We start from the raw sequence: 13,408 nt of genomic DNA, 5'->3' as shown, positions 1-13,408 counted from the left end.
TCACTTTCGCAAGTAAAAACCAAACCAATATCAACAGAGTCGTCAGGGCCAATTTGATACGGCACAACACAAAAAAGATGTTCAACGGCGCCAGTTAAGTCTACATGTGCTTATCGGACAACCAATTGTGCAAAAAATTGGTTTTAAATTGGAAAAAATCCTTATCGGTGAAGTTTGCTCAGAAGAATGTCAATAGAACGCAGACGCCATTTATTCTTTGCGAGCTAATTAGCGACGCTAAAATTCAGTTAGCGATTTAGCGGTTTCGCTAATTTTTGAGCTGGTTAGCGAAACTGTTAGCGTCGCTAAAATTTTGGCCTTCGAAACGCTAATAGCTAATTCGCTAAATTTTGTAGAGAAGCGACAATAGAAATATTTAGAAAAACTGTGGATTACTGATAGCGTACGTAAATTGACTCGAAAGATGAACATATTGTCTGTTTCTTTTAAAACAAAACGCGCCGAATTCAACGCAGGATTCGTCGCCATACAATTTGTCTAGCGACGATTTCAACGACCAATCCCGCGCATTTTGTTATAAAAGAAATAGATAATACTTTACAGCGAAAGTTACTTTTGTCAGTTTTTTACCCTAGAATGGAGTTCCAGTCATCGTACAAGCCACAGGAGCATTTTGAAGAACAAGCACAAGGTCTAGATTAAATTTTCGGCACACCAAGAACTTTGGAAAACTGCAATGCGCTTGAAATTATGACAACTTTGGTTCTACTTTTTCGATTAAGATAATAATTGAATTTTTATGAGAACATTCCTAAGAGTATCTATTTTCAATGCAAGCTAAATAACTTTTGTTATTCTTGTTTTTACAAAATCAAATATGAATACCGTTTCGTGAACCTCTTATTTTAATACTTAGCTTCAAAAAGCAATTGTTTTCGTTTGTTTAACCAAACAAAAATCAAAGTGGTCCAAATCTTACAAAACACGAGCAATAAATATAGCGATATGACTATTTACATACTTAAAAGTTAGCGATTAGCGATTAGCGAAAGTTCTGCTAATGTGGGTTTAGCGTTTAGCGTTTAGCGTTTAGCGATTATCGAGCTAAATTTTCTGGTTAGCGGCTTAGCGATTAGCGTCGCTAAATTTTCGTTTAGCGGTGCCCACCACTGCAAATTGAGTATCTGATAGTAGACCATTTGATTCGACCCAATGGTCTGAGCCTGCGGTACGATGTTTTCCTCCGGAAAACGTGGCCCGGAGATGCATCGCGAAGAATGTTTTGCTCAGAAACAGAGTCCGGACATACTTTCCTGCGTTCGTTGCGCCGGATATTTCTTCGTCGCGGCGTCGAGAGTCAAGCCCGCGAGTAGGTTGTATTCTTTAAGTGGTGGATGATGATGAATCGACTCGACAGCTTTTGAAACCATTTCCTCGTACATATAACTTCCAATCGATATTCCGTGTGAGGTCATACGGAATATCAATTGGTCGCGTGCGAGTTGACCCGTTACTAACTGAAATTAGAATAGACAAGTGGTCGCTGCCGTGAGGATCAAGGATTACCTACCATGTGCAATCCAACCGTAACGACGTCGGATAGAGGGATAAATCCAAAGCACTCGGACGTGCTGGAGGTTTCGGAACACGTGTCATTTCACCGTTGTTTAAAATTGTCATGTCGAATTCATCGTAAAGGTTATAGATCAAAGAGGAGCGGTTATAATTTTAAGGAGAACCGCAAGCCACGCCATGAGCATGAGCATGAGCATGAGCATGATTGACCGCCCGCGGTTGCTACTCGGTTATTGCCAGATCAGCTGTAATTACACAAAGAACCAACAGATGATGTTTGGGACCAACATGCATCCTCAATGTGTAAAAACAGGTGACCTAAATCTTTATATTAGGCAATACCAGCGCCGGCCGCATCCGAATGCAGGTCAAAGAAGGAGTTTGTATAGGAATATGTTGACGTGATACTCGCTTAATTGGAAGCCGAGAACACCTCTGCACTTCCACGAGAAATCACTGGGATGTTGGAGAAAGGGAAAGGCATACAGCAGAGTTCGTTTTGGTAAACGATGCGCTATATTCGAATGTCGGGTTCTTCAGAACAAGTGCCGCACCTACAAGTTTATTACATCCGCCACGATATTCATAATGTGATTCGAACTTATTTAGTTCGATAATGTAACACCGGAACAATAAAACGTACGCGAGGATACAGGACCTTTGACTAAACCGAGACCACTTAAAATTACCGTATATCTCCTCGTAGGGTGATCCTCTTTATACCTAAAACTATTGCGCGTTGTTGATCTATCTGTAGATAATACGACCTCATGGAAGGTATCGACGCGTAGGTTGAAATATTTATCGATTGAACGAAATCTACTTCGATTTGCGATGTATTAATTTGGATGCAACGCGCGAGCAGTCTCCGGCTCAACGTTGATGAAGATCAGAAAGATATGATGAAATACCTGGGTTGACTTCGCGAAATCACCTGACGCCGGAGGTCCATATATAAGCAAAGCCCGCCCGGGCTGAATACGCGTTTACACCGAAGCGTTACGAACAACCGTTTTAATCCCGCCGGCCGACACGGACGCGCAGGAACTCGGCGTTTACGTCGATTATCTCTTAACGACGTACGAGTTGCCTAATAAATATGAAAATTGGCAAAGTTCCATGCATCCAAAGCCTCAACAATTTAAAAAATGCAAATATTCATATTAGCCAGAATATATTTTAAAATTTGTTGACAAAGTGCCGAACTAGTCATGAATATAACATATTATGTAAAACAACTGGTCAAAAGCTAGAACAATCAAAAAATCAAAGCAAATGATTCCGGAGAAACACATACTCCAAACTTCACAAACCACATTAACACTTTGTGGACGAAAACAAAACTTGTTACTGAAACCCTGCGAGAAATATACCGCGCACAAAATTTCAATGATGAAATCAAAATCTCTCTGTATCTGTTTTCTCACAAAAAGTAAAACTAGAAACAAGCACCAAAATATCACTTTACAATACAGACAAGACAAAACGTATACTTAGCTTTCATATCTTCATTTTCCTGTTGTTTTCATCGTTTTTGGACTTTTCTTAAAATGGCAGTACAGTGGCAACATGCATGTATGCCTTCACACACTCGTTTAATCCATAGAACATTTCATTCGTTGAAAAGAGATAGCACATAATAAGGAGAACCGCAAGCCACGCCATGAGACTTAAAGTCTTCCAAAATGAAGCGTGGTGAGGCAAGAAGTTCTATCAAACCAACGAGCAGCCGTTGCCCAACCTGTGCTATGGGGGGAAGATATCTTGAAGCAATTCAAAGCTCTTTACCTTGTATTGTCATCTGACATGCGACAACTTCGATGCCTGAAATCGAGGGGAGGTTAATACGATAGAAAAAATAGCACTTCCAATCCCTGGAGGAGTGCTTCTCCATATGGGGTATCTCGATCAAGGCGGGTTAAATTAAAATCATGGAAGTTAGGATCAATGTTGGAAGTAAGCCAAGTTTCACAAAGGAAGAATGCATCGCATTTGTTCTGACGTGGGACTACGTCTTTCCTCACTATACTAAGGTACATTCTGTGAAAACTGGATTGAACATGTAACGTTCTTGGTTGGCGAAATGAAAGATTTTGGATGCTAATAGCGCTCAAACATCTATTTCGATTTCAATAGTTGATATACCGTTGGAAAGCTAAAATATACAAGATTTGTATAACATGATAATTTTAGTTATCATTTCCTTATTACTCCACTAAAATTGCGGAAAAGTTTGAAGGTCGAATATCCACATACATTTTTCATACGATTGGTATATTTCCCTGACGCAGACTCCAAAAACATAGGCGAAATGATTTCACGCATTCAGTCATTGGCTAGCAATGCCAGCCAATTGGCATCGCATTCATCACCCAGCATAAGCGACGATGAAAGAAAGCAGAGATGCTTCCACGTAATTGGTTCTTCCCCCAATCACCGAAGTTCCCCATACTGAGTGACGCTATAGAAGGACATTCCGTGTTGAGAGAAGCTCATTCCCCGGTCGACCGTCAAAGCGAACAGTTCGGCTTCCCTTCGATCTGAGTTGGATCCCACCAGTGGTAATCTAATTCGGCACTGAGGACCATTGGAAGCCGTTGGAAGGGACCATTGGAAGACTTGGAAGCCGTTTGGATGCTGCCGATAGTATTTTGTGTAGGTATAATGTGTCGTATATCAAGCGTGTGTGTCTGAGTAACGTCTGCGTGTGTATATGTGTGTGTGGGTATGTGTGTGTATGTGTGTGTGAGTAGCGTTAGTGTGTGTGTGTGTGAGTAGCGTTAGCGTTTGTATGTGTGTGAGTAGCGTTAGTGTGCGTATGTGTGTGTGAGTAGCGTTAGTGTGTGTATGTGTGTGTGAGTAGCGTTAGTGTGTGTGTGTGAGTAGCGTTAGCGTGTATGTGTACATGTGTGTGTATGTGTCTGTGTGTGTGTAAGTAGCGTGGGTGTATCTGAGGAGCGTGTGCTTGTGAGAAGTGTGTGTGTGTGTGTATATATATATAGTGTGTGTGTGTGTGTGTGTGTATAACGTGTATGTGTGTATAACATGTGTGTGCAAAAATGCATTCATCCGAGGTAATTTTATTTATGACAGAATACTTTTATAGGCAACAAGTTAATTATTCTTTCTATTAGTTTGTATGCTATGGTTTATGACAGGTGTATATGTTTTTTGACGTTGGACTAACGTCTATATCGAAGTTAGGCACCTGAATTTGAAAATCTAGTAATTCAACCGGGGAAAACCAGGGAAAAGTGGTCAGGTTTTGAGCGCTTATATATCAGTCATTTCTTTTCAGAATTTCGAGGTTTTGGCATCAACCGATCAGAAATTCTTTTACGGTTGAATTTATGTAACAAAAATAACCTATTGTTCGAGATACACTATTGAAAAATTGATAAATCACATCGATTGTCTAAATCATACCGAGCAACCAATCACCACCTCTCTTCACAAGCACAGTCGACACTAACGGATACAACCGATCTGACTTTGTAAACAGTCTCGCAGCTTTCAACCAATAACGAGCTCGCTTTCGGTAGCTGCAACAGGTGTTTCAACACCGTTTTAAAATGCTTCTTTTATCATTACCACTGAACAGATTCTAAACACCAATGGCTTGATTGATAGGGGAAATATTGCGCAAGATTGTCATATAATAATTTAAATATGTTTTCGATACTAAGCTAGTTAAAAGTTGTGTTAAAAGTCGTGCACATTCAACCAATCACAAGCTCGCTTCTTGTTTGCTCGCGGATGGATTTTTGCTTTGGGCTATATAATAGCCAGTGTCGTCTCATAGCAAGTGGAAGGTCTCATCAGTTAACAAGTGGAAGGCCACCAGGCCGGTCTTGTATAATCAGCAGCGGTGGCTGATTCCAGCGGCCAAACTGAGCTGCAGCAGAACCAGAGCGGTGGTATCAGGCAGCAGCGGCGGAGGTAGTGGGCAGCTGCATTTCTTCATTCAGTTCGGTTCTCCTTCGATCTGAGTTGAACCCCACCAGCGGTAATCCAATTCAGATATCGTTGGGTGAAAACTGCACGAAACTGCCAGAACTGCCAGAAACTGCACGAGCCAGCACCGCCACTAGGAAAGCTACCGCCATTTAGTGTGTGTGCAGTGTGCACATATAGCGTATGTGCATCTGTATTGCTATGACATTTGCGATGATAGGGATGGCGCTGTTGCGTGTGTATGGCTAGCTATAGCGTGTGTAAGACACTAGCATGTGTAGAATATTATGGCTTCAGCGTGTGTACGGATAGTTATAGCTTGTGTGTGGATAGCTGCTGCGTGTGTAAAGATTAGTTATAGCGTATGTATGGATAGTAATAGCACATGGTTGGATAGCTTATGCGTGTGTATAGATAGTTGTATCGGATGTATGGAAAGGAATAGCGTGTGTATGGATAGCTTCGGCATGTGTGTATAAAAAACTATAGCTACAGCGTGTGTATGAATAGTTTTAACGCGTGTTTAGATAGTTATAGCATGTGTGTGAATAACTATAGCGGATGTTTATCGAAGATTATTATTTTCATTGAAAATATTAAAATGTCTTAACGAACAAAGTTGTGAATTTGATTTTACAGCAGCGTTTTTACTTCTTCAGCTAGTCTTAATTCATCGAGGAAAAATTACTACCTATGAATGATCAACACTTATTTACTAGAAATTTGATTTAGATCAAAACGGGTTCTTTTGAGTATCATAAATTATTGGTAAAAAGAGTTGCAAGTTTTCTCAATGAGCATTCATTAAATTTTCGTTTTTGTTTCTCGGTGCGCGGTTTTGATTTTGTTTCTCGCACACAGAGAAAGAAACAAACTTGTCGCTATCGTGAAAAATAACAAAACAATTAGAAATGCTCTAAATCACAACTGAAGAAGTTAAGATATTATCCTGTCACTCGCCCAAACCTTGATAACAACTACCAAAAAACGTGTGATTGAGCTCTTGCTATATTGAGTTATTGAACCAAACGTTTTTGTTTTTCAAATACATGAAGTTATATGCTGGGCTGGAACTAACCTAGCATGAGTTTTATCGATTAAATGTCAAACAATTTTCAAATTTAAAATTTTCGGTTGAATCGTTCTGGGCTCCAATTTCAGATAGTTTCGTAAAGTTTGCTTTTTGCTTAGATAGGAAAATGTTACCAATTCGCTCAATTAAATGATTGTCTTGGTAGTGCAGCAAACAAAGGGTTGATTCGAATATGTATGAAATGACAGCGATTAAATAAAAGATATCCATTCTTTTAGTATATATTATTATTTATAACGTTTTAACGTCTCAGCATTCAGAAATGCACTGTTAGATAAAATTGCAGCAAATACTAGAGTTGCTCTATTATCTGTTTTAATGGAATTATTTGTTTTAATGGAATATAAGAATACCGTAGTCCAACGTCATGCGGTCGTGTCTTGAATACCACCCTCCTACTTTTTTTTGTGAAGTGTTCATAGATTGTTGTGTATGGTATTTGTACGTTTACACCCACCATAGTCCCACGTCAAGCCTACGTTTGTGCACTCAAGCACATACCCTTTAACTTTTTATTTATTAAAACTTTAAATGAATCAATTTCTAGTAGAATACTTCTACAATTCCACTGTAAGACAGAGATAGAATCCTTCAGATTAGCAGATGAATTAGCCATCGAAGGATACGATCGCTGCAAGGAGGGGCCATTGAACAGTCAACTGCTTCAAGAATGATCTAACTGTTGGGAGGAATACTGTAAAAAAAATTCGATTGGATCAGGTATATTCAAAAATCCAGTCCAAAATGTCAGAAAATTTCACCAATCCAGAGTTTAGGCGTCGTACACAAATTACGTAACGCATGAAGGGTGGAGGGGGGTTGAGTCTGCGTTACTTATCGTTACGAAGGGGGGAGGGGGGATAGTAGAGACAGTTACGTCACTGTGATGTTTGCTCGAAATTGAAATATTCGGAGGAGGGTCAGGTTGTTCACCGTTACGTAATTTCTGGGGAAGGAGTCATATCGAACGTTACCTATCGTTACATAGGGGGGAGGGGGCCTGAAGTCTAGATTTTTAGCGTTACGTAATTTGTGTACGACACCTTATTTGGTTATCTGGTTGTGCAAAAGAAGCAACTGGGGTTTAAGATGTTCCTGGAAGTGCTGGGAACTCCTCCTGGGACTTTAAATTTGCAAGCCCAGGAGAAGTTTGCTTCGGTTTTTTCGCGCAACTTTTTTTTTGGTTGTAGGGTAATCGCTCCAATATTTATCTCAGTACCTACATTCATCTCATCACGCCTTTTTGATCAATTTATCGTCAACTTTTATTATATTTTCAACGTAAAACTTTCAACCACTTGATAAAATCGAGAAGCAAAGCAAATTTGTAGAAATTTGACGGTGAATTGGTCAAATGAGAGAAATAAGATTAATATAGGTGCACCTAGCAGTTGAGATGAATAATGGAGCGATTACCCTATAATTCATTCCGCTTTGGAAAATCCTAGGGCCTTTCCGGAGAGCCTAGGAGAGGATATATTTTTCCTCTTTCTAGACTCTTCAAGATTGGCCGCAGGTCGTCAAAATCGGTTTCATCAGAGGACAACAGATTAAAGGGGTTCGATGTTATGGTAGAAGTAGTCGTGGTCTTTTTGGGCATATCAGCGTAAGAACGCTTTTAACGCTCTTTAAAACACTGTTTTTATTTATCCTTGAGCTGCATGTACACCGCGCATGCGGAGAGCTCATACTGATTCGCCCCGCAGTGGATACATTTTTCTGTATTCGCACTACAAGAATCCTCAACATGGTTCTCTCCACACTTACCGCACTGTGCCTTATTGCAGCAGTAGGCGGCTGTGTGACCTAACTGCTTGCAATTGATGCAGTTCATTAAACGGGCTACAAATAAACGTACAAGAAGACGAACCCGGTGGATCGAGACATGGCCTGGCAATGCAGACCCGGCGAACGTAACAAGAAACGAGTCTGACGGAATATATACGTTTTTATCGCTGACGAGTGACACAGACCACAATTGCTTACAGTCGATAATTTGAACCTCAGGAAGGCTGCTGATTAAAGCAGCCAATGGCATCCTTCAGGAAGCACTCGGCGAGGGATCTACATCCATGGCGCAGAATCTAGCGCACTAACGCCGACAAGAACACGTACTTCTTTACTTCTTCCTTCTAGCAAGGTTGGTTGTCCGATTGTTCGAAGCTGCCGCCGTTAGCTGCAGAACAATACACTTTCCACAGCCACACCAAAACGAGTCGAGTGCGGAATCACTTCACGTAGCGACATAGCACACTAGCCAATTGACCTTGAACGCGGATTATTTTATCTTTTGTTTGGCTATTCGTACACACAGACCGAGTTATACTGGAACGACCTCTTTGCCCGTCCGTTTCATTTTGAATAAAAATTTGGAAGGATCGTTTTTTCCGGCGATTAAGCTAGGTTTCAGTGTTACTTCTGTTAATTTGTGTTTTTACCTTTGAACAAAACCTTTTAAAAGCAAACTATTGTCAAATAGCTTAAGATACGATCGTTAGGAGCTTTACTGGGAAATATGAGCGCCAAGCCTTGAGAGAACTGGCAATTTTAGGAAATAAGTAAGTTGAACAAATCTGATTCAAAATTTCACTGTCTGAATTTTAAGAATTTACAAACACAAAAAAAAATATATGGGATATATCTTCCGCTTTTACTCACATGCTCACTCTATTTTTCGGAAACTATGTATTTATATTTTAACCAGCCAATTCAACAATTTTTTTCCGACAGACTTTTGGGCTCTACTACAGGAGGTAAATCGAACAAAATGTCGTATTAGGGAAGGCGACTAAATCTTGACAAAGTGACGATGTTACGAGCAGCCGACTCAGTCGAGTTATTTAACTGAAATTCACTAAAGCTGACTACTGTTTTACCAAACTTACATAGGATAGGTCACTGTACTTGACTGACCAGTAAAGAAAATAGTCCCATTAAATAGGACCCTATTATACTTACCAATCACACATGACGAACAAATCCAATTAATGTAATAGAGCATCGTGAATTTCATTTATTGAAGCAGATGCTGAACCGTATTTAAAATCTTTTCGTTTTGAAGTGATTTTTATTTGCGCGTTCTCCTCAAATCCAACTCCGATTTCTATACCAACGTGAAGACTTTTTTCCTACTCTTAATCAAAAGCTTACTTCGCTAATGTATTGGATACCAGCGCAAAATCCCTACTCTCTATGCAGCAGTACATAAAGCGCTAGTAACCCAAGTATACCATATTTCAAATTAGGATATTCATTCATATAAATCGTTATCATGCCAACATAAGGCAGAAAACCTCTGGCACGTCCAACGATATCCTTCTTAGTCAACCATAGTTGCCCAGGAGCGTATAGACCTCGGTCATCCACAGAGTTGTTATCTCCTTTGGTTAAAAACTTAACAGTTCCGTTGTTCTTTTCGTGCAACTTAATCACCCTGTGTACGATTGGAATGTCACGCCCCTCTATTTTAAACACGACTATTTCTCCGACGCGAACTGGTTCCTCCTGATTAGTTAAAAACAGTAAATCACCACTAAAATAGAATTCAACCTGCATTAGTTAAAAATTCATTTCAAAAGAGAGGATACTAACCGATGAAAGGCCGGCTCCATACTGCCACTAAGTACGACCACGATTGGCGACTCGCTCCCTGTCACAACCATCAAACCCTTCCAGATCATCAAAGCAGACGAAACAATCATTCCGAAGCTAAGCACTTGAAAGAAAAACTGCCGGAACATCAGGAGTAAGTCACCGGAAAAGCGAAATGGGTGTAAGCGTTTTTTGAAACAGACAGCCGTATTTACTTGATTACCTGTCGCTTGTCCATTCGTTGCACATCGCTCAGCAATCCATCAACACCAAGAGATTCCAATACACCCATTTTAAAATACTTTTCGTTGCCACTTATTACAATCAAATATTTTACTCTTAGCAGCGCAAACGATGGCGTGTCTTACAGAAAACGGGCAACAAATTCGATCGGCATCGATTTGACAGCTTCCTACGTGTCTTTCGCGTTGATGTTTTGCTTCTTTACACGAGCATTGCAAAAATCCAAAAAATAAGTGAAATTTACTTGATGGTGGTACACTTTTACTTATGAAACGAGGGGCAAAACAGTTTTGATATCTTATACCTTAGATTATTGAAACATAGATATACAACTCAACCAACAATATGGGCAACAAAAATGAGGCGCCCCTCCGGTATGATGATGGTTGGGTGAACTACAACTACATTTAATGCGCACACACAGAAAAATATTAAGGTAATTGCTATCTTTTTAGGCTTAGTCAGATTTGTGTGGTGTTTTTAACATGTTAATCTGCAGATTTTAACAGACTAATCTATATGGTCTACATGATAATAATAATTTATTACAACAGGACTAAAAAAAGGTCAATGTATGAGATGACCATGATATGAATTCATTATGTTCAGGATAGTATGACTAGTCGTTTCAACAATATGTTTTTAAGCATAACTAAAGTTCTCACAAATTCAAATATCATTGTATGGTCCTGTCATCTAATTCTCAATATCCTTCTACGGTATTGCCATTTTGTTTCCGTTTTCATCTAGTGGAATGAGTATGATAAATCGATCTTGCTAATAATCACAGTTTTAAGGTCATCAGATGGCGGCACTTACCGTTATAAAGATGTTGCAAGCAAAATGTATGAAGTCAGGTATCTTGCTCAAGTCATCATTAGCATAACTCATTTGTTGTTTGTAGTAATTTTAATAGTCGATTGAAAACCACCATACAGCTTTAATCTCATTGCGGAACTGGTCGGGTTAATAATCCTGCCTCAGCCGTCAAAGAATGCTTTAAAATGTTCTCCTGTTTGGTTTGTAGCTTCCGTTGCAGATTATTTTTTGCGATCTCATACATTGTCAATTTCACTATTCCTTGCTTAAATGTTCAAATCGATTTATTGATATTTGCAAAGAACTGAGAAAATCAAATTTGGAAAATTTCACTCTTCCTTTTAAGTTCTATTTAAAAACGGAACAATATTTATTTTGGTGGATACTGCTAAACGCTATTTTTAACTAAGGTTTTACATTACTGCGTTGAATATTCTAGTTATGTTTGAAATTCAATGAGTTTTGACGTTGGACTAACGTCTGTATCGAAGTTAGGCACCTGAATGAAAATCTAGTAATTCAACCGGGGAAAACCAGGGAAAAGTGGTCAGGTTTTGAGCGCTTATATATCAGTCATTTCTTTTCAGAATTTCGAGGTTTTGGCATCAACCGATCAGAAATTCTTTTACGGTTGAATTTATGTAACAAAAATAACCTATTGTTCGAGATACACTATTGAAAAATTGATAAATCACATCGATTGTCTAAATCATACCGAGTAACCAATCACCACCTCTCTTCACAAGCACAGTCGACACTAACGGATACAACCGATCTGACTTTGTAAACAGTCTCGCAGCTTTCAACCAATAACGAGCTCGCTTTCGGTAGCTGCAACAGGTGTTTCAACACCGTTTTAAAATGCTTCTTTTATCATTACCACTGAACAGATTCTAAACACCAATGGCTTGATTGATAGGGGAAATATTGCGCAAGATTGTCATATAATAATTTAAATATGTTTTCGATACTAAGCTAGTTAAAAGTTGTGTTAAAAGTCGTGCACATTCAACCAATCACAAGCTCGCTTCTTGTTTGCTCGCGGATCGATTTTTGCTTTGGGCTATATAATAGCCTGTGTCGTCTCATAGCAGTCATCAGTTAACAAGTGAAAGGCCACCAGGCCGGTCTTGTATAATCAGCAGCGGTGGCTGATTCCAGCGGCCAAACTGAGCTGCAGCAGAACCAGAGCGGTGGTATCAGGCAGCAGCGGCGGAGGTAGTGGGAAGCTGCATTTCTTCATTCAGTTCGGTGCTCCTTCGATCTGAGTTGGACCCCACCAGCGGTAATCCAATTCAGATATCGTTGGGTGAAAACGTTGGGTGTGTGTGCAGTGTGCACATATAGCGTATGTGCATCTGTATTGCTATGACATTTGCGATGATAGGGATGGCGCTGTTGCGTGTGTATGGCTAGCTATAGCGTGTGTAAGACACTAGCATGTGTAGCATATTATAGCTATTGCGTGTATATCTTCAGCGTGTGTACGGATAGTTATAGCTTGTGTGTGGATAGCTGCTGCGTGTGTAATGATTAGTTATAGCGTATGTATGGATAGTAATACACATGGTTGGATAGCTTATGCGTGTGTATACATAGTTGTATCGGATGTATGGAAAGCAATAGCGTGTGTATGGATAGCTATAGCTACAGCGTGTGTATGAATAGTTTTAACGCGTGTTTAGATAGTTATAGCATGTGTGTGAATAACTATAGCGGGTGTTTATCGAAGATTATTATTGTCATTGAAAATATTGAAACGTCTTAACGAACACCGTTGTGAATTTGATTTTACAGCAGCGATTCTAACTTCTTCAGCCAGTCTTTATTCATCGAGGAAAAATTACTACCTATGAATGATCAACACTTATTTACTAGAAATTTGATTTAGATCAAAACGGGTTCTTATGAGTATCATAAGTTATTGGTAAATAGAATTGCAAGTTTTCTCAATGAGCATTCATTAAATTTTCGTTTTTGTTTCTCGGTGCGCGGTTTTGATTTTGTTTCTCGCACACAGAGAAAGAAACAAACTTGTCGCTATCGTGAAAAATAACAAAACAATTAGAAATGCTCTAAATCACAACTGAAGAAGTTAAGATATTTTCCTGTCACTCGCCCAAACCTTGATAACAACTACCGAAAAACGTGTGATTGAGCTCTTGCTATATT

General features: G+C 39.4%; 1 protein-coding gene across 1 annotated transcript; it reads right to left on the bottom strand.

The window, feature by feature from the left end:
* Positions 1-9,573: 9,573 nt before the first annotated feature.
* Positions 9,574-10,738, bottom strand: LOC129718889 (signal peptidase complex catalytic subunit SEC11A). The gene is made up of 3 exons (XM_055670088.1): positions 10,398-10,738; positions 10,175-10,311; positions 9,574-10,115 (listed from the first exon to the last, which is right to left on the bottom strand). Exons 1-3 carry the CDS (start codon positions 10,464-10,466, stop codon positions 9,767-9,769), a joined length of 555 nt encoding a protein of 184 aa, XP_055526063.1. The 5' UTR covers positions 10,467-10,738; the 3' UTR covers positions 9,574-9,766.
* Positions 10,739-13,408: the final 2,670 nt, after the last annotated feature.

Source organism: Wyeomyia smithii, chromosome 1, assembly GCF_029784165.1.
Source record: "Wyeomyia smithii strain HCP4-BCI-WySm-NY-G18 chromosome 1, ASM2978416v1, whole genome shotgun sequence".
Classification (NCBI taxonomy): domain Eukaryota; kingdom Metazoa; phylum Arthropoda; class Insecta; order Diptera; family Culicidae; genus Wyeomyia; species Wyeomyia smithii.
Note: the sequence above shows the minus strand (reverse complement) of the source record. Positions and strands in the feature narration are given on the sequence as shown.